This window comes from Phocoena phocoena, chromosome 2, assembly GCF_963924675.1.
Source record: "Phocoena phocoena chromosome 2, mPhoPho1.1, whole genome shotgun sequence".
In the NCBI taxonomy this organism is placed as follows: Eukaryota; Metazoa; Chordata; class Mammalia; order Artiodactyla; family Phocoenidae; genus Phocoena; species Phocoena phocoena.
The window spans coordinates 149458551-149483813 of NC_089220.1; the positions used below are offsets into that span (position 1 = coordinate 149458551).

Consider the following 25263-nt stretch of genomic DNA (forward strand, 5'->3'; position numbering starts at 1 on the left):
TACACCCCAGGCCCCATACTTCTGAGTCTCCCCTCTTGCACTCCGTGTGTCCTCTCTGCTGGGTTAGCCCTCCCGCACCCCAGATCCCCTGCTTCTGAGTCTCCCATCCCACACCCCATGTCCCACCACTGCTGGATCCCCCCTCCTGCACGCCATGTCCCCCAACTCCTGAGAATCCTCTCCTGCACCCCTTGTCCCCCCACTGATGTTTCCCCCATTCTGCATGCCGTGTCCCCCTACTTCTTAGTCGCCCCTCCGGCACCCCATGTCCCCACTGCTGGGTCCCCCATCCTATACCCCAGGCCCCCTAATTCTCAGTCTCCCAACCTGCACCCCATTCCCCTTGCTGCTGGGTCCCCCCTCTTGCACCCCAGGCCCCCCACTTTTCAGTCTCCCCTCCTGCACTCTATGTTCCCCCACTGGTGGGTCCTCCCTCCTGCACTCCATATACCCACACTGCTGGGTCCTCCCTTCTGAACCCCAGAACCCCCACTTCTGAATCTCCACTCCTGCACCGTATGTCCCCCCACTACAGAGTCTCCCCTCTTGAACCCCATGTGCCCCCATTTCTGAGTCTCCCCTCTTGCACCCCATGTCCCCCCACTTCTGTCTCCCCTGCTGCACACCCAGCCCCTCACTACTGAGTCTCCCCTACTGCAGCCCATGGCCCCTAAGTGCTGGGTCCCCCCTCCTTCACTGTATGTACCCCCACTGCTGGCTCCCACCTCTTGAACCCCAGCATCTCCACTTCTGAGTCTCCCCTCCTGCATCCCATGTCCCCACACTTCTGAGTCTCCCCTCCTGCACCCCATGTCCCACCACTACTGAGTCTCCCCTCCTGCACCCCATGTCCTCCCACTTCTGAGGCTCCCCTACTGCACCCGTTGTCCCCCCACTTCTGTCTCCCCTCCTGTACGCCATGTCCCCCCCTTCTGAGTCTCACCACCACCCCATGTCCCCCCACTACTGAGTCTCCCCTCCTTCACTCCTTGTCCTCCCATTGCTGGGTCCCCCTTCCTGCACCCCAGGTGCTCCACTTCTGCTTTCCCTTCCTGCACCCCAGGGCCCCCACTGCTGTGTCGCCCCTCCTTCACCCCATGTCCCCCCACTGCTGTGTCCCCTCTCCTGCACCCCATGTCCCCCCACTCCTGGGTCCCCCTTCCTACACCCCAGGCCCCCTATTTCTGATTCTCCCCTCTTGCACTCCATGTGTCCCCACTGCTGGGTTAGCCCTCCCGCACCCCAGATTCCCTGCTTCTGAGTCTCCCCTCCCACACCCCATGTCCCACCACTGCTGGATCCCGCCTCCTGCACGCCATGTCCCCCAACTTCTGAGAATCCTCTCCTGCACCCCATGTCTCCCCACTGCTGGGTCCCCCCTCCTGCACCCCAGGTGCCCCCTTCTGATTGTCCCTCCTGCACCCCATGTCCCCCCACTTCTGTCTCCCCTCCTTCCCTGGGCCCCCACTACTGAGTCTCCCCTACTGCAGCCAATGGCCCCCCACTGCTGGGTCCCCTCTCCTGCACTCCATATACCCCCACTGCTGGGTCCCACCTCCTGAACCCCAGCATCTCCACTTCTGAGTCTCCCCTCCTGCACCCCATGTCCCCTCACTGAGACTCCCTCCTGCACCCCATGTCCCACCACTACTGAGTCTCCTCTCCTGCACACCAGGGCCCCCACTTCTGAATCTCCCCTCCTGCACCCCATGTGTCCCCCGCTTCTGAGTCTAACCTCCTGCAACCCGATGTCCCCGACTTCTGAGTCTCCCCTACTGCACCCCATGTCCCCCCACTTCTGAGTCTGCACCCCATTTGCCCCACTTCTGAGTCTCCCCTCCTGCACCCCATGTCCCCACACTTCTGAGTCTCCCCTCCTGCACCCCATGTCCCACCACTACTGAGTCTCCTCTCCTGCACACCAGGGCCCCCACTTCTGAATCTCCCCTCCTGCACCCCATGTGTCCCCCGCTTCTGAGTCTAACCTCCTGCAACCCGATGTCCCCGACTTCTGAGTCTCCCCTACTGCACCCCATGTCCCCCCACTTCTGAGTCTGCACCCCATTTGCCCCACTTCTGAGTCTCCCCTCCTACACCCCATGCCCCCCCACCTCTGTCTTCCTTCCTGCACCCCCGGGCCCCCACTACTGAGTCTCCGCTACTGCAGCCAATGGCCCCCCACTGCTGGGTCCCCCCTCCTGCACTCCATATCCCCACATTGCTGGGTCCGCTCTCCTGAACCCCAGCACCCCCACTTCTGAATCTCCACTCCTGCACCCTACGTCTCCCCACTTCTGCGTCTCCCCTCCTGTACCCCATGTCCCCCCACTGTTGAGACTCCCCTCCTGAACCACATGTGCCCCCACTTCTGAGTCTCCCCTCTTTCACTCCATATCCCCCCACTGTCAGGTCCCACCTCTGGCACCCCCGTACCCTCACTTCTGAGTCTCCCCTCCTGAAACCCATTTCCAACTTCTGATTTTCCCCTCCTGCACCCCATGTCCTGCCACTTCTGAGTCTCCCCTTCTACCCCAAGTCCTCCTACTTCTGAGGGTCACCTCCTGCCCCCGTTGTCCCCCCACCTCTGACTCCCCTCCTGCACCCCAATTCCCCCCAGCTCTGAGTCAACCCACCTTCACCCCTTGTCCCCCCTGTTCTGAGACTACCCTCCTGCACCCCATGTCTTCCCACTTTTGAGTCACCCCTCCTGCACTCCATGTCCCCCCACTGCTGGGTCCCCTTCCTGCACCCCTGGACCTCCTCTTCTGAGTCTCCCCTCCTGCACCCCATGTCCCCCCACTGCTGAGTCTCCCCTCCTGCACCCTATGTCCCCCCACTTCTGAATCTACCCTCCTGCATCCAATTTCCCCCCACATCTGAGTCTCCCCTCCTGCACCCCATGTCCTCCCACTTCTGAGGCTCCCCTCCTGCACCCGTTGTCCCCCCATTTCTGTCTCCCCTCCTGTACGCCATGTCCCCCCCTTCTGAGTCTCACCTCCTCCACCCCATGTCCCCCCACTACTGAGTCTCCCCTCCTTCACTCCTTGTCCCCCTATTGCTGGGTCCCCCTTCCTGCACCCCAGGTGCTCCACTTCTGCTTTCCCTTCCTGCACCCCAGGGCCCCCACTGCCGTGTTGCCCCTCCTTCACCCCATGTCCCCCCACTGCTGTGTCCCCTCTCCTGCACCCCATGTCCCCCCACTCCTGGGTCCCCCTTCCTACACCCCAGGCCCCCTACTTCTGAGTCTCCCCTCTTGCACTCCATGTGTCCCCACTGCTGGGTTAGCCCTCCCGCACCCCAGATCCCCTGCTTCTGAGTCTCCCCTCCCACACCCCATGTTCCCCCAATTCTGAATCTCCCCTCCTGCACCCCATGTCCCCCTACTGCTGTGTCCCCCCTCCTGCACCCCAGGCACCCCAACTCTTACTCTGTCTTCACCTAGCTGATTCATTCCCCTGCCTCAGTTAATCTACTGTTGATTCCTCTTAGTGTATTTTTCATTTCGGTTGCAGTCTTCACCTGTGTTTGGTTTTTCTTTACATTTTCTAACTCCTTGTTAAAAACTTGAAATTTCTTGCTCCGTTCATCGGTTCTTTCCCGAGTTCTTTGATAATCTTTATGATCATTACCTTGAACTCTCTATTGGATAGATTGCCGATCTCTACTTCACTCAGTTTTTCTTCTGGGGTTTTCATCTTATTCCTTCCACATGGTCCTCTATCACCTAATTTTGCCTAATTTTCAGTTGTTATTTCTGTGCATTTGGTAGGTTGGTTACAGTTCCTGATCTTGGAGAAGTTGCCTTTTGAGGGAGATGTCCTATACATCCCAGCAGCACACTTCCCTCTGGTCACCAGAGCTGTATGCTTTAGGGGTGTCCCCTATGTGAGCTATGTGGCTCCTTCTGTTTTGGTGAGCTGACTGCTGAGGGCAGTCTTGTAGGTATGGTTGGCCCCTGGTCTGGTTGGTTGTGAGCCCCTGCTTTACGCCCAGGCTGCCAGCTACGGTGGGAGGGGTCAGGTCACAAGGCAGCTGGCTGTGGAACACTGGGTGGTCCCAGGGCTAGTGCTGGCTCACTGGTGGGCAGAGCCAGGTTCTGGGGTGTGTGTTTGCAGGGTTCCCAGGTCCAGTGTCAGCCTGCTGGTGGATTGGGCCAGTTCCTGACACAGCTGGCTGCAGCTTCTGGGGTGTCCCAAAGCTAGTACTGGTCTGAAGGTGGGTGGGGCTGACTGAGGAATCCAAAACTCTCAGAGCTGGTGTCAGGCTGCTGGTGGTGGGTTTAGGACCCAGGGGTCCTGGAGTTTGTGCCAGCCTGCCTGTATGTTGGCTGGGTCCCGACAGGTCAAGGTGTGGTGCTGAAGTGGTTCTGCAGTGGGTGTCCACCTGCTGGTGGGTGAAGCCAGGTCCTGGTGCTAGTTCTGTACCCTGTTGTGTGGACCAGGTCCTGAGTCTCTGGCTGCAGGGCTCGGTGTCCCAGAGTCTGTGTCAGAACACTAGTTTGTGGCACTAAAGTTCAGGGGGACCTAGGGCTGGTGCTGCCCCAGTTCTGAGTCTCCCCTCCTGCACCCCATGTCACCCCGCTTCTGAGTCTGCACTCCTGCACTCCATGTCCCCCACTGCTGGGTCCCCCCTGCAACCCGGGACCCCACCTTCTGAGTCTCCCCTCTTTCACCCCATGTCCCCCCACTTCTGAGTCTCCCCTCCTGCACTCCATGACCCCCAACTGCTGTGTCCCCCCTCCTGCATGGTGATAACCTCACTTCTGAGTCTCCTCTTCTGCACCCCAAATCCCCCCACTTCTGAATCTCCCCTCATGAACTCCATGTCCCTCAACTGCTGTGTCCCCCATCCTGCACGCTGGTAACCCCACTTCTGAGTCTCACCACCTGTACCCCAAATCCCCCAACTTCTGAGTCTCCCCTACTGCACCCCATGTCCCCACACTACTGAGTCTCCCCTCCTGTACCCCCATGTCCTCCCACTTCTGATTGTCCCCACCTGCACCCCATGTACCCCACTGCTGGGTTCCCCCTCCTACACCTCATGTCCCCCCACTTGTTAATCTCCCCTCCTGCACCCCATGTTCCCCACTTGTTTGTCTCCATTGACCACATCCATGCAGGTTCCTTCTGACCGTGTGCCCACCCTGCTTCAGGCTCTCCATAGCTCGCTGGTGCTGTTGAAGGAGAGCAATAGCTACCCTGAGTTTTGTGTTCCCATTTATGTGGTGCCCGCCACCATTAGCAACAACGTCCCAGGCACAGACCTGAGCGTGGGCTGTGACACCTTCCTGAATGTGGTCATGGAGGTAAGAGCTTCTTTGTTTGCCGTCGTGGTTTGTTTCTTTGCTGCAAGAAGACAGCCCATCAGGTGGAACCCGTAGGGTCTGTTTTTCCTCCTCCAGGAGAAACGGAAGGGGGACCCCATCCGATCTTCCAGGACAAATGAACCCAGTTTATCATCAGCTCAGGTTTGCATCACTTCCCACCCAGCTTCTCTGTCTCTGGGTCGGAGAGGTCAGACCCCCTGTGCCAACTAAAAATAGGCTGTTCCATGGGTGCTCTGGGTGATCCCTGTTCCTGCACCCCCTGGACCAGAGGCCTGAGGTGCCTCCCACTGTGGTGAGGCTGCTGCCTGGTCCCCAGGTGACGAGCTGGCTGCGTGGTCCGCTGGAGGAGACGGGACATGGAGCAGGTTGGGGCAGGGGAGTCCAGCAGACTACGGGCCATGGGGAGGAGACGCCCTTCCTTGTGGTGTGAGGGTGCTGCCCTCGGGGGCTTCACCTGCAGCCCCACCCCTCCGCATCCAAGTGGGGGTCCAGCAGCTCAGGTGTCACCCGTGCTCTGTCTGCGGGGCCAGTGCCTCCGAGCCCCGCCCACCCGGCTTCTGCTCTGGGGCGTGTCCTGCCCCATCGAGACCCCAACCCCGCAGAGGTTCAGAGCCCCCTGTGCTGAAGGGTTCTGTGGGCACAGCTGGGCACAGACCCCTGGAAATGAGCAGTTCAGTGCAGGCTCTGACTGCAAGGTGGGGAGGCCGTCACCAGGATCTCCACCGTCCAGGCCGACGGGCACGACTGGGGCATTCTGCTCCCCAAGATGGGGGCTCTGTGGGCCCAACATGTAGCCTCTCCACTTCCATCAGGTAGCACATTGGGCTTTATGTTTACAACACCCATGTGGCAAAATGTGAGCAGTTCTGGGACTTTGAATAACTTGAGGATTTTCCTCCAGTGGAGAATTCCCGGGGATTTTTCTTGGGGAATCCTCTGTCGCCGCCAGAGGGCGCCAGCGCTGGACGAGAGGGGATGTTCCCGCAGTGGCCATGGAGTCAGGGCTGGTCCGCGCCAGGCAGGGGCGTCGGCCCTCCTGGATGCCCTCCTCTCACCCCAGAAATCAGAGCCAGCCGGCCCTGTACCACCCACCAGGGACTGGGGCGCACGGTCCTGCGGCCTCTTCTATGCCAGCCCTGCTCTCAGCAATTGGATGAGACGCTGCCGGGAGGACTTGCTATTTTTAGATCAAGTGAACTCAAGCCTCAGACACAACCTGGGTGAATGAGAGAGTTGACAGGGGTTTAAGCGCCTGACTCCCCGGGGCTCCCAGCTGCCCAGGCCGGGTCAGCTGCCAGGCACCCGCGGTGGCTCCCTCTTCACCGTCCCTGAGTCGGGCCGAGACGCAGGTACTTGCCTCAGAGGAGAGGGGCTTTGCCGTCAGGTGGTTACAATGCTGCTCTCTGCGATAGTGACAGTGACTCTCCGCCTTCAGTGTCAGGCTGGGTCAGGAAAGGAACCCACATGACCTGCAGCTTGGGAGGGGCCTGTGCACCCCCTAGCCCTGAATTCCTCTGAGACAAAGACCAGGCAGGAAGGTTTAAGTGCTCGAAGGCCACGTAAAGGAGCCCGTGGAAACCCTCCCGCCCCTTGTGACCCCCACACTGCCAGGAACCCACATCCCTGCCTAAGTACCGGGAAGACAAGATGGGTCGCGTTGATGCGATTTCTTCTTCCTATCTTGGCTCCTGGAGAACGCAGAGCTGCCCACCGGCTGAAGCGAGCACTGAATTTTGATTAAATCAATCTATTTAGGGAGGGTGACGATCCATCAAACACATTGAAAGTATAGTAAGGAATAGATGGAAAGGAGCCTGTGTTTGTTCATCAAAATGCTCCTCATTTAACCCGAAGCACTGGAGTGAGGACCTCCACGTTGGTGGTGTTATACTTTGGTGCACAAACCTCTTTTCCCCGAAACGTGACCCCTGGTCTCCCAAGCCCCCACCCCCCATTTAAGATTTCACTCTGGACTCAGAGCTGTTCGGACTGATTTAGGGAACCCTGTACGGTTACCCGGGACTGGTTGATGGATGGGGCAGGATGCTGCCTGCTTTTCTTTTTTTCATTGTCAGACACTTACTGAGTGCTGACTGTGTGATTCCCATCTTCATGGGATTTGCAGTCTAGTGAGGAAGGCACCCCACCCCCAAATCAGAGAATTACTGAGTTGCAGAAACCTGCGCTGTGGTGACTCCTGTGGAGAGAGGCCTCGAGGTGTCACCAGAGCCCCTGGCAGAGGGGACCTGCAGTCCTGGCGACCATGCATCCTGAATTTCATTCCCACATAAGCGCTCAGTCTCAGGTTCCAGGCACGAGGCCCTGGGTGTCTTTGGGGGCCGCAGTCCAGCCCCAACGAGCAGGCTGTGAGAGGCCCCTGGGGCAGGCGGTGGGGGAGACTAGTGTGATGCTCCTGAAGGGCTGAGCGAGGCCAGATGCAGACACGAGCATGTGTGGTGGACAGACCAGGGCAGGGGCCTTGCAGGCTCCCCCGAGAGAGGACGGTGGCTGGACGGGTTTCTGTGTCCCCAAGGGCCCGGTGCAGGCGTTTCCTTGGGGTGGGGGGGGACGACCATCTGTGTATCGGCAAGTCTTCCGGGGGCAGGTCTGGAACCATCGTCTGGCTCTGGGGAGAGATGCCCCACGGGAAGTAGTCCAGGGATAGGCTGAGGACAGTCAGGTCCAAGCGTCCACGGGGCTTTCCAGGAGAAAATAAAGCAAGGGATTTGCCCGCTGCCCGAGCCCGACAAGCCCGGCAGCGCAGCAGCCCCGCGAGGCCGCGGGCAGAGGGTGCAGGGGCCCCAGCACACTGACCGAGGTCAGGGCCAGGCTGTAGGATGATGTCCCACGTGGCCTGACCGTGTCCTTCTGTGCAGACGTGTGACCGCATCAAGCAGTCGGCCAGCGGGACCAAGCGCCGTGTCTTCATCATCGAGACCATGGGGGGCTACTGCGGCTACCTGGCCAACATGGGGGCGCTGGCTGCCGGCGCCGATGCCGCCTACATCTTCGAGGAGCCTTTCGACATCCGGGACCTGCAGGTACGCGGACACAGGGCTGGGGGCGCTGCCGCCTGATGGGTCGACAGAGGCGTTGGTGATGCGCCAGATTCGGGCACCCGCCGCCCCCCCCCCCCCCCGACAGCGCTCACACCAGTGACGCGTTAGGGCTCTGTCCGCGGTGACAGGGTAACAGCAGGAACAGACACATTTCAGGGCACCTGCTGCTCTTTAATCCCAGCTTGTAAGTTTCTGTCTCTTACACTCTTGTCTACGAAGCAGTTATCGTCCTTCCTGGGAAGGCCCCACATCCACAGGGATGCGGACGTGTTCAGGGGGCCCGGTGCTTTGCCGGCTGATGGCTACGGATGTCCAGGCTGTGGGGTACACACAAGGCCAGAGCTCGGGTGTCCCTGTGGGGCTGAGTGGGGCGAAATGTGCAGCAGTTGGAGGACAGCACCCCTGCCCAGAGGAGCCCCTCGTCCCCTGGGACCGCAGGACGTAATGAGGGCTGCCTGGCGCCCACCGGGGAGGCTTGACCAGGCAGGGACGCAGCAAAGTAGGTGTTTTCAGCTAAAACCAGGACAGGAAATACACTCACTACCTGCAGCATGCTTCTTTCTAAAAATGTTTGCTTTTGTGTCACTCTCTCCCTTTCTTGCACATTTCCTTTCTCAAGACACAACAGTCCTTCCGTAGAAAATTTGTGCACCGATTTTAGTCTCTAGGTTTCTCCTGGCCTGAAAAATGCTTGGTAGGCAGTTTTACGAGTTTCTGTATAAAGTCAGGTAACAGGTATTTTCCTCTGAGATAGAAAACCCTGTCAGGGAAATGGATCAGGAGCCGTGGAGGAAAGTAGCAGCTTTGGCGAGTACATGGAATACACACACTGATGTGTTCAAGGGAAACGTTCATCTGGACAAGTGTCTCCCACGGACGCCATGCGTGGCACTGACTCAGTGACACCCCCCTCCCCCTGCCGTGGCCTGCTGGGTTACAGGTTCCCTGGCGTTTGTCACTAGCTGATACGTCACGCGTCTGCTGTCCTCTCCGCTACGAGGTGAACTCGGAGCAGCTGCCCCGACTTCCCCGCTGCCACTGTCACAGGGCCGGACAGTACCCGGCACACAGTAGGCGCTTAATAAAAGTGTCCTAAGGGAACACTCTTTCCTAGTCCAACGTGGAGCACCTGACGGAGAAGATGAAGACCACCATCCAGAGGGGACTCGTGCTCAGGTAAGGGGCCTCTGGCTGCCCCCAGCTGCGCCCTGGCTGCTCAGAAAGAACCCGCTTCGCCTAACCCCCCGCGAGCGGCCACTTCTCTGCACGATATTGCTCTGAATCCTGGAGAAATGAGCGGAGTCACTGTGCTGCTTTGTGTTCAGAATTGCAGGCATTTAAATAATTGGACGGTGATTTTTAAAAATTCATTTTTGCTGTGTAGTCAGTTTTCTTAAGATTCTGCAAGTCATTTCGTTAAGCCACTGACCTTGATAGAGAAGGCCATGTGCAGCGGTGGGCAGGATGGGAGCGAGCTGCCATGTGTTTCAGGAACGAGAGCTGCAGTGAGAACTACACCACCGACTTCATCTACCAGCTCTACTCAGAGGAGGGCAAGGGGGTGTTCGACTGCAGGAAGAACGTGCTGGGTCACATGCAGCAGGTGGGCCGTGGGCTAGGGAGGCGGCCAGATGCTTGTGACTTTTCTCAGATGGGTGTCCTACTTTAGCCATTTTGGAAAAGAATGTGTATTCATGGGTAAATTCCAAGATGATTAAAATCAACACCTGAACTGTGTCATCGTTACACCAGATATCACCAGCCTCAGGAATCCTTTCCACTGTGATATCTGGGCAGATGGGCTTTTTAAGGAAAACCACCATTTCCATATAAATAGTGACACCAGTTGAGTGGATAGACATTCAAATTAAGTACTTGATCCAGTTTCAGGCCTTATTACCCATTTAAATTGGAATCTCAGACAGATGATACTTCTTTGAGATTTGCATCAAATTGGAGCGATTTGGGAAGAATCTTGGGGTACACGTATCAATGCACCCAGACGACAAGGCAGGCGGTGGGTGTGGAGGGACCCGGTCCCCTGACAGCAGGCCTGTCCATCACCACCACTCAGTCCTGTGTCTTAGGAACTTGTAGCTCAGGGCCCATTAATGCACTGAATCCCCTGAAACTACATAATGGACTGGTGGGCGTGTGTGAGCCTTTGTGAAAGCGAGCCCACAGAGTTGATGAGATTCTTAAAGGGACCGTGACCACCCCTCCCCACCCCCGTAACCTACCCCAAAACAAGGTTAAGGAATCCTGCTAAAGATTCTAAAGTAACAGAAATGTTCCTTGACCGGTTGGTTGATTAAAATCCTCCTCCTTCGGGGAAGCACTGAGATGCCTGACAAGCTGGGCTTTGGCTGCAGGAATTATGGGGTTTGTTTTGGTTTGTTTGGTCCCAGCCATATACAAGGAGATAGAAATATGCAACAAACCCCCCCCCCAAAACCCATATTTACAAATATGAGTCTCTCAGAAATGTGATGTGAATTTTGTTAAATAGTCATTTTAATTTCTATTCCATTTTAAAAAACGAACAGCCAGAAAGGTGTCGCTGTGTAACTAACATTCAGGTAATTCTAACCACCAACAGGGTGGGGCGCCTTCTCCATTTGATAGAAACTTTGGAACCAAAATCTCCGCCAGAGCCATGCAGTGGATCAGCACGAAGCTGAAGGAGCCGGCGGGGAGAGGTACCAAGTGGGCAGCGGGGCGGCCGCAGCACTGGGGGGGCCGTGCTCTGGGTCCCCGTTTCTCCCTGGCTTCCACCCAGCCTTTGACTGCATGGGACAGAATCAGCTCTCACTCAACTCTGTGGCTGCTGCTTAAGACTCAGGTTATAATTAGGAATAAAAGTAATTAATGAAACAAAATGCTGATTACTGAGGGAGGCGTTCCAGTCATCTGTCTTCCTTTAGTGGAAAACTGCCAGCTCGTGAGTGTAAGGTCGGATCTTAAACGCCACCGCGAAACAGAGGAAAGCTTCAAGTGAGCTTTATTAGGGAGCGCTCCCGGGCGAGGTTCACTGGTCCGAGGGAAAGAGCCCAGAGAAGTCGCACCCGGGCGAGGGTTGGGCAAGACTTTATAGGGGAAGAAGGGAAAGGGGTGTGGTGAATCTGGGAGGGCGCAGGGTATTCCTTATTTGGTGGTCTTTTCGGATATCCTGGGGGACCGTTAGCCCTGCCCCTCGAAAGGCGGGAAGGCTGGTCTGGGTTCAAAGTCCCCAGGTCAGTTCCTGGAACTGGGTCATCCGGAATATCTCCAGGGCAGTTTCTGGAACGGGGTGGTCCGGAGAATTTCGGTCTGATGCAACCTGTGAATCTGATTGTGTTCCCCTGCCTCGGGCCAGTTGGCCTTACAGTGAGGGCTCCGCTAGCAAGACCCCAGATGGGAGCTTTCCTGGCTGTGTTTCTTTGCCTCGTGGACGCTCTGAACTGGCTTTTACTTAAGATACTTGGCTTCTTCATTGATTCCTTATGGCCTCTCTTTTTGGAGAAAATGACGGAGGATGGGGAGGTGCCTGGACTATGTCCTCCTTGGTGGGTCCTCCCTCCACGTTTGACTCCCTCCTGTCCCACTGGCAGCAACCTCGGGATTTGGTGATGTCATTCCCCAGCTCTCCTTCAGGGTTTGACCTCGTAGGATTAAACCTTCCAAGGCTCTGGTTTTGTGGTTTAGGTGAGAAGCACAGAGTGCGTTTCCCTGTAGGGCCGGCTTCTGAGACCATTGCTGTGGCCCACCCTGGCCCTCCAGCCACCCGGCCCAACCAGGGCCTCTGGGTCCTGCCCTGACCCTGGGCCAGTTCTCCAGACCAGTCTCACCCACCCCAGGCTCGCCTGCAGGACGAGATCCCCTTCCTCCCTGGGCCACACCCGATGGATCCGTCACCTTTGAAGTATTGCTGTGATGCTGGGTGGGACTTGCGTGGGACTGAGACAGGTCCCACCCCCACCCCACTGTGGCTGTAAGTGGCTAAACCTCTAGGTTATGAGGGAAATTCCAGGACCTTCCTGCCTATGGATCATTCTTGGTTATTGTTACTGCTTCATGTTATCCGATGATTTTTTGTTTTGTCTATATCATCTTAGGATTTAAAAATATTCTGATTTTAGAGGAATTTTTAATATTTTATAAGGAAGTCCGTATTTTATATTGTTAAAGTCACATGTTGCAGACGTGTGTCTCCCATTTGTGGCAATCCCTGTCATTTTCTGCAAGGTTATCTTTTAATGAGGCACTCTTAATTTTTTTAACATTCATTTTATTTTTAATTTTTTTGGCTGCACTGGGTCTTAGCTGCGGCACATGGGATCTCTCGTTGTGGCACACGGGCTTCTCTCTAGTTGTGGCACACGGGCTTCTCTCTAGTTGTGGCACACGGGCTTCTCTCTAGTTGTGGCACACGGGCTTCTCTCTAGTTGTGGCGTGTAGGTTCCAGGGTGCGTGGGCTCTGTAGTTTGCGGCACGCGGCACAAGCTCAGAAGTTGTGGCGCCTGGGCTTAGCTGCCCTGTGGCGTGTGGGAACCTAGTTCCCCAACCAGGGATCGAACCCGTGTCCCCTGCATTGGAAGGCAGATTCTCTACCACTGGACCACCAGGGAAATCCCAAGTGCTCTTAATCTTAATGTACCCAATTTTTTTAACTTTGTCCTTGAAAATTTGAGCTTTTTGTGTTACTAAAATATTCACCTTTTACATTTAGCTGTCTAATCCACTTGAACTGATATGCAGTTTAAGGTGTAATATTTTCCATGTGTAGTTATTTGAGTGCCAGTCATTGAAAAATCTGGTTTTTTTTCCTACCCTGCAGTATAAACTCCATCATAGACCAGGTATCCAAAAACTTAAGGCACAATTTTTGGATTGTTAGGTTGATGTTTTGGCATTCAGTTACTGACCTGTGCCAATGTTCCAGTTTTGTAATCAATTACTAATATCTGGTAGGGCAAGTCCTACCTGGGCCTTCTTCCAGTTTTGGCTATTCCTGGCCTTTTGTGTCAAGGTCCATCAATTCTGTTGGACTTTTTGTTTTGGGGGTGGTGGTGGTTACATTTAAAAAATCATTTGGAGGAAGAATTGACATTTTTAAAGTATTGAACTTCTAACTCATGAACATTTAATCTCCATATATTTAGGCCTTTTGTTATCTTATTAAAGCATTGTTTTATATAAAGATCTTGCATATCTTTTGATAAGTTTATTCCTGACTTAGTGATTTTAAAAATAAATTATTGTATGGGACTTCCCTGGTGATGCAGTGGTTAAGAATCCCCCTACCAACGCAGGGGACACGGGTTCAATCCCTGGTCTGGGAAGTTCCCACATGCTGCGGAGCAACTAAGCCTGTGCGCCACGACTACTGAGCCCGTGCGCCTACAGCCTGTGCTTTGCAACAAGAGAAGCCACCGCAATGAGAAGCCCACGTGCCACAACAAAGAGTAGCCCCCACTCGCCACAAATAGGGAAAGCCTGCGAGCAGCAATGAAGACCCAATGCAGCCAAAAATAAATAAATTTATTAAAAATATATATTATTGCAAATGGTATTAGTTTCTTATAGCTGGTGTACAGAAACAACTCATTTTTGTACACTGATTTTTGCAATCCATAACTTTCTACACACTCAATTCTAGTAATTTGTAGATAGTTTTTTGGTTCTTATTATCCACACGTATGGCATCTGTATACGACCTTTTGGTTTTTTCCTTGATACTTTTTGTGGGTGTTTGTGTTCCCTCCAGAGAAATCCTGACATAGTGACAGCAGAACTCCTGTCTTGTTCTCGACCCTAATGGCACAAGGAACACCTTCAATGTTTCATGACTGAGAATTCTTACTAATATTTAACTGAAGTCTTTCTTTCTGCAACTTATTATTTCCTGATGGTCTTTGATAGTTGTGAAGGCTATGATAATAATACTTGCGTTGAATGAGACGATCACTTGAATTTGCTAGTGCTAAGGCCACCTTGCCTTCCTGGGGTGCGCCCCTGACACCCCCAGCTGTGCATGCTCTTCTCACTGCAGGCTGGCCCCATCCGCTCTGTCCCTGTCCATTGTGGGGGGGTGGGCAGCCTTGTTCTAGCGTCTAAGAGGCTGGGGTGGGGTGGTTCCCCGGGCACAGCATTTCTAAGGCAAGTTTTGTTTTGATTTTTGGATGTTTGCTAAACCTCTACCTGCATCCCAGCTCTGCTTTCTGTGCAGGGAAAGCTGGCGGCAGAATTTCTTCAGTGTTTATAGACCTGCTGGTGTTTGTTCCTTGAATCTGTCTTTTATCTTCCACGAAATTCTAAATTTATCTAAATTTTCAGAAAATTTAGCATGAAAATCTTCGTAATACCCTCTTCTTTTCAGTGCCCACAGCACTTCGTCCTCCCTTCACTCCAGACGTTGGTTATTTGTGCCGATACCTTGACTTCATCCCCTCATTTTCTTACATCATTTTTCTGTCTTATAGGAAAAAGATTTGTAAGTGACGATTCCGTCTGTGTGCTGGGAATAAGCAAAAGAAACCTGCTCTTCCAGCCCGTGGCCGAGCTGAAGGAGGAGACGGACTTCGTGTAAGTGCGCAGGGCCCTGTGGGAGGGAGGCCCACTGGGTGGGGGGCCCAGGCCCTGCTCAGCCACCCCTCCCCCTCCCACAGGCACAGGATCCCCAAGGAGCAGTGGTGGCTGAAGCTGCGGCCCCTCATGAAGATCCTGGCCAAGTACAAGGCCAGCTTCGAGGTGTCGGACGCGGGCCAGCTGGAGCCCATGCAGCCTCGCGGGCCCGAGGAGCCTGCCACCATCTAGATGCCCCACCTGCCCATTTTGTAACGTTTAAGTTATTTATGAGCACTTTACGTGAGCATCGTCCAAGTGAACCCTGAGCGTGGCCCACCTTCCCCGTCCCCTGGCACAGGGTGTCAGCTGTGCTGTCTTGTGTGTCCTGCTTCACAAACTGCGGCTCCCGCAGAATTAAATGTTTGCTAAAAGCCAACCACAGTGCCCGGTTTCTTTGTTTTCTAAGTGGGAGTTGAAAACCTCAGGGTGTGTGAGTGGCTCTCAGGGTTTTGTCGGCAGATACAGGCACATGTTTTCTAGAGAACTGGGGAGCCAGGAGACAGGCAAGGACAGAGGCACCCGGAGGAAAGAGGTGGCGCTCTGACTGGCAGGCGCGTGGGTGACTCACCAAGTGCACCGGGAGGGCCCTGGACCAGGGCGCCAGGTAAGGTGATACCCCTCGGGGCGGGGGTGGGTGCGCACCTGAGTCTTTAGGCATGAGCTGAGTCTGCCCCTGCTGTGCACCTGCAGGAGGTGGAGGAGGGGATTCAGCTCCTTTCAAGGCAGGGCCGGCAGTTTCCTTTCTGTCCGACAGCCTGACGGGGTGGAGGAGTCAGATCCCGGAGTCAGCCCCACGTCCTCCAGGCCTGTCCATCGCACCCGCTGCCCCGCGGCCTTGGTGCAGCCCAACGGCCGGGGTGAGTGGAGCGCAGACGTCAGGACACCTCTGTCCCTTTGCTCGTGCATTTCCATAAAGGTCCTAAAAACTGCTTTAACAAAAAGTGACTTAAAATAATAATGACTATAAATAGGTAGGTCAGAGTCACCTTTTATTTTTAAAATACATGTTCTAGGATTAATAGGTAAAATAAGCATTCATAGCATCAGAAAGTCTTAAAAACGATAATCTGTGCATCTCTGGCACTTAGTACATGATTATTCCTTCTTCAAGACAGAAGAGTTTTCGTCTGACTTGCCAGGCAAAATTGTTTTGCAAAAAATGGTCGGAAAAGCACAGAGCTGTCAGGAGGCCTAAGTCCCATGGAGTCAGGGTCATCTGCTATCTAACTATCCACGACGGGTCCTTGGCAATGCTCTCATTGTCTGGTCCGAGCAGAGCCATGCCATGTGTGCTCCTCCCGGCGCCCAGGTACCTGCAGGTAGACGGGTGGGGGTCACCCAGGCAGCAGCAGGGGGCGCAGGGTCTGGGCACTAAACCACCTGGCCCCTACTCACCTGTTGCTCACGTCAACCAGATCTTCGTGGCTGACAGCGAAGAGCTGCTCGCGGTGCGCCTGCTTCGCCTCATCCGAGAGGCCGTACAGGAAGCAGTCCAGGCCTGAGTGAGCACAAGCCACAGGATGGAGGGGCATGTGGCCACCTTGGCCCTTTACAGCCTGTTTCCACCAAAGGTCACACCACTGCCCGTCACGCGCCCGCTCTCCTCCCGACTCGGCTGAGATGCACCGTCTCGTGGGGGCTGGGAGGGCGCGAGCCCGGGGAGCCACGTGGGGTCCCGGCTGTTGACACCACGGCTCGAGGCACGTTACCTATGCCAGATACCTTTGTCTGAAGGAGCCACCGGAGCATCCACGGCGGCGAAGACAGAGAGCTTTGCCTCGTTGATGTCCTGCTGCGTGAACCTCCCAGACTTGGCCCAGTCGATGGCCCTCAGGAAGGACTGCAGCGTCTCCGTGGAATGCGGGTCCCTGGAGACCCAAGGAGTCAGACTCACATGTTTGGCAGAAAAAGTATAGGGGACACCCAGGCACGACTTCAGTTCTTCCATGCTTCGGGGTTGTTAATGCTGTTTTAACAGTCCAGACAACCCAGTACTCTGGAAATTGACATGTGGCCACACAAGCCACCGACACTCTCCGTGCAGACCTCACCTGTCACCCGCACTTTGCCACCTGATCACTGACTACACCGCTGTGACCCAGGACAGGAGAGCCGGGGGACCGGCCAGAAGGAACAGAAGACACTCATAAGATGCACCCAGACGGCGCAATGATCACCCCTCAGAGGCCAGTTTCCAGGGTCCTCCCCTGAACAGAAAGAGCTCCAAGGCCCCTCATTCACACGTGCATGTCCTGAGGGCATCTTGTGGGAAACGCCTCGTTTTTCATGTCCCTCGAGACCCGCAGCCCCCGCATGACCACATCAGTCCATGCCACGGGACATGAAGCAGTCGGGGGCGGCAGCAGGGCCACAGAACAGAGACGTAAAAGGGCGGAACAGTCTGGGCCTGAAGACCTAGCCTAGCCCCGGAGAGCTTCCAGGTCATCTCCTCACACACCCTGGTTACCAAACCCCAGAGCTATTTTCTGTCCCCTCCCGCTGTCCCTAAGGCCTGCAGCCTAAACGACCTTGCTGGGTGGGGTTACACGCCGGCCCAGCGAAGACGGGGGAAGCGTTTTTCTGAAGTTCACTCCGCGTGTGAGAACACTGGGGCCAGACGGCCCGACTCACCTGTACGAGTAGAGCGTGAAGATCCCGCCGTAGCTGAGTCTGGCGCCTCCACCATAAGCACCGCCTTTTTCTCGAATTTCCGTGTGCAAGAATTTAGCTGTCATCAAGCGTGCCAGGATCTTGAGACTGAAAAAAACGACGCAGCTGGCAGGGCGGTACTGAATGTATAACACACAGTAACCCAAGACAACGGCAAGTGTGTCTGAGAACAACATTTAGAACCAAGTAAAGTGATACATACATCATGACCCTTTTAAAATTTTAAAATAGGAGAAAAACGTGAGGAAGATGAACTTTCAGAGGCTTGGGTGACGGAGACAGGAACTTCCCTCCTGCTTGACCTGCTGCGGCACACGGAACGTTTAGCAGTGAGTGGTTTCCGTGATGCAGGCGAACGTGTGGCCTATCACTTACTTAAACCCCTGCGTCAGCTGTGCGCTCATGCGTGTACACACGAGGCGTCCCTCCCTCAGAAAACACTCCAACAGCGTGAGTTTCTATCAGGGGTCCCACATCCCCATGACTTCCATCGTGAGCAGTGACAGCTGCTGCCCCAGCACAGCCAAGGTGGTTCCGGAAGGACAGCAGCCAGGCCGACCTTGCCCACTCACGCCCCCCAGCCCCTCAACTGGTGTTTTCTACAACAGAGCAGGCAACGCAGGCGGAGGGGACGCGGGTGGAGGAGTGAACCCGAGGCTCCGAGAGAGGGTGGAGACCCCGTGCAGATAGGCCCTGATCCCCAACAGGGACAGGGGGGTCCACCCTCCACGCATCTTTTTTCAGAAACTTATTTCTGTTACGTAAGGGAAATTATAAAATACAAAAGAATGGAAAAAGCACCTATGATCCCAGCACCCAGGAGTAGGTAGGTACCTCTTGTTTTTGTTTCTGAACCTACATCTTTCTATTCAACATTGAAACACACGTTCCTACTCCCGAGGGCCTGGCAGAGTGTCTGATTCCTGGAAACACGGAAACAAGCTGATGGAAGTGTCCCACAGACACACTTTCCCGTGTGCTCGGTGGCAGCGCCGCGCTCCGCACCTGCTCTGCACCCACCATTAAGCGTCCCGGCAGCGCCCCACCCCCTCGCACCTGGCGTGGGCTGGGGCCGCGTACGGGGCAGTCCGGATACACTCGGCTACGTAGTTGACCGGGAACGGGAGCTGGAAGTGTGTCTTCATCGGGCAGGGCTTGAAGGTGGGGTCCTAGGGGCAGAGGCCGTCACCACATGGGGGCCAGCTGGGCAGGTGCCCCCGAGTACCCAGCCCCCCCGCACTGCGACACCCTGGGTGGCACCAGCCACGTCCCCACATGTAACAGCCAGGCACTGATGACCTCGTCCTGCACAACCTCACCTCACAGCTGAATGAGGTATCCTACCCCCAACCCAGATTCCCCTGGGACCATCTCATGCCACGCCACTCCCAGGGCAGTGTGTGTAACCTTGCTCGGTCACTCCCCAAGGACAAGCCAGGCCTGCCAGCAGAGCTCAGGGGCAGCAGGGCGCACAGGAGGGGAGGTGACCCCTATGTGGCAGTGACGTTTAGGCGTCCACACAGACAGCACCTAGCGGTGCTACCCAACACCGCCCAGCTGGTGACGGAAGGGCCCACGGATGCGCAGCGGGCAGGGCATTAAGCAGAAGGGACTCACCGTCACCAGCTTCCTCGTGAATGGGGAGTGCCTGCCAGGTCCCTTAGGTGCAGGTTTCTGAAAGTAAAATGTTTCCCAGAGAAATGAGTAAATACCTAAGCTCACGTGGGCAGGTAAGGTACGTTCTAGGAAGTGCACAGGGTCCATCTGCTCAAGGCTTCAAGCTCTGAGGCTGCTGCATCCCCAGCCCAAGTGGTCCTCCAATCAGGAGACTTCACTGCAAGGCTCAAGTGGCTACAGGGGAGCACAGGATGGAAGGCCAAACTACAGGGTTTGGATTCACTGGGGTTCCTGGCCCCACGGGCGGGCGGGCGGGCAGGGGGCACAACCTCACCTCCACCACGTGTGGGTGCGCAGGCTTCCGCTCCTTCTTACTCCGGCTGAGGGTCCTGAGGAAGTTGTCCACCGAATTCTCCACCTGAGACATTTGCTGGGGAGTAGCATTCACGGAACATCTGTTTTAAAAAGTCTATGTGCAGAAAACCATTACTATGAAAAATAAAAATGTTACATTTTGCATAATTAAAACAAAAATGATTCACATACAAAATAATGCTCAAAAGTGTAAAAACGTTTACACGTAAAAACAAAAACCGAATAAAACAGCAGCCAAACAAGGCAACACTACAGCCGTCTTCCTTCACCACATGTTTTCCAGGTACAAAAAAGCCTGTCCCTTACCTCAGTGTGTTACAGACAATAAGCAGCCAGCTCTGCTAAACTCTGTGCTCTCCTGAGAACAAGGAGGACGCAGAGACTAGATCTCCAACAGTGCCTTTAAGGCTACAGTATCAGAGGACTGAAAACGTAATTATTGTCTGGAACAGAATGAACCGGTCATTAAAGTAGAAAAGTGTGAGTAGGCAAAGAACTGCCACGCTCCCCAAAAACATTTCTCTGTGGCTCTTCTGAACTCTGCAGAATCACAGACACCATCATACATACAGTACACTGACAAATTGTATCCTTTCTGGTTTTGGCCATAAATACTGTCTATTTTCGTTGAAATAACAGGTACCATGACAACAATGTGTTCTAGGCTCTAGACCAACTGCTTTGCAAACATGCTCTCCTTCCTTGCCCTAAATCTGCAAAGGACTATTTCATGGAGGAAACAGAGAAGGTCCCCGTGGTTAAGTTCCCTGAGACTCCAGCCATGAGTGCAGGGGCGGCCCAGGAACTAACTGGGCACCAGCTCTGCTGGCCAGAGGCCCCAACCTCCTGCTGCCCAGATGATCTGGGAGAGCCTGCTAGTGACTCCCAAGAACTGCCGGGCCAACGTCCTGGGGCGTGTTCCACGGAGGGAGATGCAAGCTCATCTAAGGCAGCAGCGCTGGTGGTGAGGCGGGTGCTGCCACCTCAACAGCTGTCATCCCCTTTAAGTCTCGTTCGTGTCACAACCTGAGCTGAAGGCCGACCACGTGCAGAGGCTGGTGTTCACCCCAAACTGGTGCACAATTACTCTCACAAGAACCTCTGCGCTTTCACCGTGGCCTCGGGCAAGAGGACCTCGGCGGGGTCTCGCTGAGGCTCATTTATGGAACATCAGCTGTTGACTCGTGCAGCAGGGAGTCCACCTGTGGCTCCAGGTTAAAGCAGCCTGCCCTCCTCCCCACCTCCCAAGACACTTGTTCAAATTCTGTATAAAACAGCTCTTTCATGGTTAGAACATCTGGAGTCTAGAACGGTTCTGTAGTCTCCCAAGCGTTTTCTAAAAAGCATCTAAAACTACACGTAGTGACACAGGATGAGGATGGAGTCTCTGCTTAGAAACAAACTGCAACCCCACCTGAAGTTATCACAGTTCAAAAGATGCTTCCTGATGCGTGGGAGCTTCCTCAGGATGGGCTTGATGTCCGTCATCTCTGCGATTCTCTTCATGAGCCTCACCTAAGCCAGAGAACTGACAGGTAGAGATAGACGCGCCCTTGGCCTGGACCAGACTTCCCTGATACGGGGTCCCGCGGGGACACGGGTGGGGCAGCGGCAGGGCCAGGTTCTGTGCTCGTGGGGGACGCGTACTTGCTCGGCTGGGGGGTGGGGGAGGGGCTGCAGGCTGGAAGGAGGAGGGTGAGCGAAAAAACTTTTTCCCCATGAAACTTGGCCAGTTTGAGTGAGCCTTCCTGAGACACGAACAATCTATTACGAGCCCCGGAGACCCAGCCGCCCCTGAGCGCGTCACCTGGTCCATCCCCCCGAAGGTCTCCTGCAGGTGCCCCGCGGGTGCCAGCGTCCTGCCTGCCCTGATGGACGCGTAGAGGTGGCCTGCGTCGGGGACCCCGTTGGACAGCTCCTGAGCTGTCATCTTCACCAGCACTCGGAAGTGCTCCTCGGCCTCAAAGCAGGGGCTGCGGAGAAAGAAAAGGTAGTAAATGCGACCCAGCCATGCCCCCTTCAACAGCAGGGAAATTTGCTAAGTGTAGGCTCTTAGATGATGTAAACCGCCCCTGGAGATGTCACGAGTCCACAGGAGTCACAGGGGGAAAGAAACCAACAACCAACAAAGGCATGCAGCTTCTGCTCTCAGGACCCGGCAGACTCGGGTCTCTGGCATGTCTGGGGATTTACGTCTTTGCAAATACTTACTTGTTAAAGATTTCACTCCACAGATGCATCATGTCCGGTAGGTTTCTATCAAGGCAGAAAGATGAAAAGAGCACACCCTAAATCATGACAGAAGAAAAAGAATAAGAAATTAATTATGATATAATTTAAAAGAAAAAAAGACGCAGGAGAAGCCAACCCTCACCACTCTGTGCTGAGGAAACGGCTACCTGCTCGTAGGTGTCGAGGTGTGAGTCGTCGGGGAGCACGTGGGGGGCGGCAGCCAGGCCCCCCGTCTTCAGGTCCACCTGCTGGGCCAGCTCCCTGTAGTCAAGGGCGCCGCAGCCCAGCCTGTGCAGGGAGAGCGTGGAGTCACCAGGGAGGGCCGGGTTCCCATGCAGCATGTCCCCCCAACCACCGCCTGCCAGCCCAGCAGCTGCTCCCACCCCCACCCCCAAACTCTGCAGGCTGCAGCCGCTCTGGTCAGGTAGTCTTGGGGGTGAAATGTGAAGAACGAGCCTTAAGAAAGTCACTTCGACTTCTTTTATAGGAAACTTTCTAATCGCTGTTCCTAATGTAAGAACTAATTCAAGCCAAGGCGATGACTGAGTTTTCCTGAATGCACGCCGCTGTGGAAGGGCAGGCAGTGGGAGCCATACTGATAAAAGGGCAGAGAACTCGGGAAAGGTTCACCTCCTCCGGGGGTGACCCCAGGCCTACATGTCATATTTAAAGGCTTACATTTTCTGATGAAAATAATCATCTCTTCATAATCTTAAAAAGAACTCAGTTGTTGAGATATAGCTATATCTGTAATACCTTGTGCTCTACATTTATAAATATTTTAATGTACTGTATTTTAGTAAGAAAGTATGATTACCATAAGGAAAATTCTCAACAAATACACCATCCACCTTTCTGTAACACTACGGGATTAGAAAATTAAAATGACTCACTGAAAATTGATTACTGATATACTGAAACAACACACACAGAAAACATCCACTAATAAATATGAGATGACGTGCAGAGTTCTATAAATGTGTGTCTTCGCCCCAGAAGGAGCCCCTTACTTGGTGAGGACGTTGCAGAAGAGGGGCACATAGGGCCGGAGCTCCTCGGGCAGGGTGTTCAGACTCGAGAAGGCTCTGAAGTAGATCACGCCATTGGTGGGCTGCGTGCAGTACTGGACGGGTGTGTCCCCAGCTGCAGGAGGAAAGGCACTTCTTTATAATTTTTACCAGTAAAGTTTTAACCATGTAACCATCATTTAATATTTTTTAAATGCTAAAGCTTTTCAAGGATGATGGTTTACATTTTATATTAGCAAAAAAACACTATTCATTTGCCATAATTCAGACAAATTTCCCTCTTGGACTTTCATTACAACAAAAGCTGAAAGTCTTCAACGCTAAGTAATCCTTGCGCTTCGTGAAAAACGAGAGCAGAGTATGAACGTTCTTGGGGTTTTCTAAACACCCCACAGTCCAGCTGCAGCTCAGCCGCCCTCCCCGCCTGCACCCAGACCCTCCTGGGTATCAGCAGGGACTCTGGCAGGCCACTCCCACAACAGGTGACCTCACTTTCACCCACCCCAAACGCAACTCACCCCCTAACAAGTCCTGTCCCCAAACCCGAGGACCCTCATGACCCACAGCACAGTGGAACCCACCACGCTCGACACCCCAGGCCTCTGTGGCCCCAGGTCCCTCACAACTGTGTGTTCTACTTTTTACATCCCGAGCGCAGTGCCCTGAACCAGTGGAGGAGCTAAGGCATCTACTGATGACAAATTACTTCACTGATTCCTTCCTTGAACACAATGAACTTCACTGATAAACCAAACCTGAGGGGGTTAAACGATCAGTGGCACATGAACCCCACTTCCCAGAAGCCTGGGCCGGAGAGGAGGCCTAATGTACATGCGCAAATGAATGCATCAGGTGTGGTAAACGGGACGGGCCCCGGGACGACAACAACAGGCATGTCACACAAGTCAAAGGGATGCTCGCGCACAGCCTGAATCCTAAACTAGATGCGGGAAGCAGTGAAGGTGTAAGGCTGTTGTCAGACCTGCTCAGGAAGGAGCAGCAAAGTCTCATCACAGCCATGTAGAGAAGCATCAGCACCACAGGGCATGTCTGTGTCCAGCAGAAGCGAGTGATGCGCGCAGACGTGGGGGGATGCCAGGAAGGAGCGTGCCCCACAATGCGACACCTAGTGCTGTGGGCCCCTGGACCCCGGCTGGGCTAAGGAGTGGGTGTGGGCAAGGGGCCCAGAGGACGCCTGTGTCCTTGAGAACTGCATGAACACACACACAGCGGAACCTGAGGCCTCCCCGCCCCCAGAGGCAGCTCGGCCCTGTCGGACCCACCCGGGGAAAAACACACGCAGGTCCTCGAGTCCACATCTGCCATCGCTGAGCTGGACTAGGAACGGGGCTTGAACGTCCTATGAAGACACCCACTGGTGACTCTCCCCCTGTGGACGCTGAGACACAGCCTAAACCCCAGCCGGGGCACCAAGACCCGCCACCGACCTGCCAGAGCCACCTCCACCTCAGTGAACGGGATGCGGGGCTCGATGTCCGACACCTTCAACGCGGGCAGACACGACACGTCCTGAGGTTGGCTTTGCTGAGCCTGTAATTCCAAACCTAAGAGGGGAATAAACATCCAGGATGATACTTAGAAGCTCTTACTCAGTTCAGCTCCTATTTATTAACTTACATTAAGACTCAGCCTCTCCCACGCCAAGCGTGGGGAGCCTGTCAGCACTGGGGTTCAGGTTTCCCAGGAAACCAGATTTAGAAGCATAATAACCAGCTCGGCAGGCAGCTCTCTTCCTAATTCTCATTCTCAGCAATTTAAGAGAACGATTTTGCTGGGGGAAGGGGGGAGCAGTTTGCTCAAGCAGTTTCCCCTCTGCCCCCAACCAAAATTTTCTACTCCCAAGACTGAACTAGTGGATTGAAACTTACTAACTTTTGTGCTTGTTTATTCTTATGTCATTTTCACAAACCTCAGCACTATGCTTCTGTAATTACATAAAGTTCACAAATTACAAAAATGGGTAAAATACATTTTCTGGGCCTGATCAGAGGGTAGATGCCCCTTTTGTACAGACTGGGCAGCCCATGGGGAGGGGCCCCAGGCTGTAGCTGGGGGACGTCACGGAGTAAAGTCAGCGTTCCCGCTGTCACCTCACCCCCCACGCCTACCTCCCCGAGTCCCCAGCACTGGGTCCCAGGCCCGCAGAGGGGTTTCGGCGCACCTGCTCCCAGGCACCCACCTGTGCCCTGTGGAAGCCCGAGGACCTGGCTCCCCATGCTCTGAGGAACCCCCTGCACTTTCAAGGCCCCCCGACCTGGCCGTCTCCCCACAGTCAAGCAGAGCACCCCAACGCCACCCCTCAGACGCTTCCTCATTCTCTGCGTTT

General features: G+C 54.7%; 2 protein-coding genes across 2 annotated transcripts in view; one reads left to right on the forward strand and one right to left on the reverse strand.

Moving 5' to 3' along the window:
* PFKP (phosphofructokinase, platelet) overlaps positions 1–15375 on the forward strand; it is a 75855-nt gene extending 60480 nt beyond the window's left edge. Inside the window, exons 17-22 of the mRNA XM_065871819.1 lie at positions 8206–8370; positions 9503–9564; positions 9880–9991; positions 10988–11087; positions 14850–14952; positions 15036–15375. Coding sequence (XP_065727891.1) covers positions 8206–8370; positions 9503–9564; positions 9880–9991; positions 10988–11087; positions 14850–14952; positions 15036–15183 — 690 coding nt within the window. The 3' untranslated portion in view covers positions 15184–15375. The remainder of the gene's footprint in view (positions 1–8205; positions 8371–9502; positions 9565–9879; positions 9992–10987; positions 11088–14849; positions 14953–15035) is intronic.
* Positions 15376–16213: 838 nt separating this feature from the next.
* PITRM1 (pitrilysin metallopeptidase 1) overlaps positions 16214–25263 on the reverse strand; it is a 31120-nt gene continuing 22070 nt past the window's right edge. The window contains exons 15-26 of the mRNA XM_065871780.1: positions 24365–24481; positions 22899–23031; positions 22056–22176; positions 21868–21944; positions 21464–21629; positions 21071–21171; positions 19616–19736; positions 18721–18833; positions 17626–17751; positions 16717–16862; positions 16390–16492; positions 16214–16307 (exon numbers count right to left, since the gene is read on the reverse strand). Coding sequence (XP_065727852.1) covers positions 16214–16307; positions 16390–16492; positions 16717–16862; positions 17626–17751; positions 18721–18833; positions 19616–19736; positions 21071–21171; positions 21464–21629; positions 21868–21944; positions 22056–22176; positions 22899–23031; positions 24365–24481 — 1418 coding nt within the window. The remainder of the gene's footprint in view (positions 16308–16389; positions 16493–16716; positions 16863–17625; positions 17752–18720; positions 18834–19615; positions 19737–21070; positions 21172–21463; positions 21630–21867; positions 21945–22055; positions 22177–22898; positions 23032–24364; positions 24482–25263) is intronic.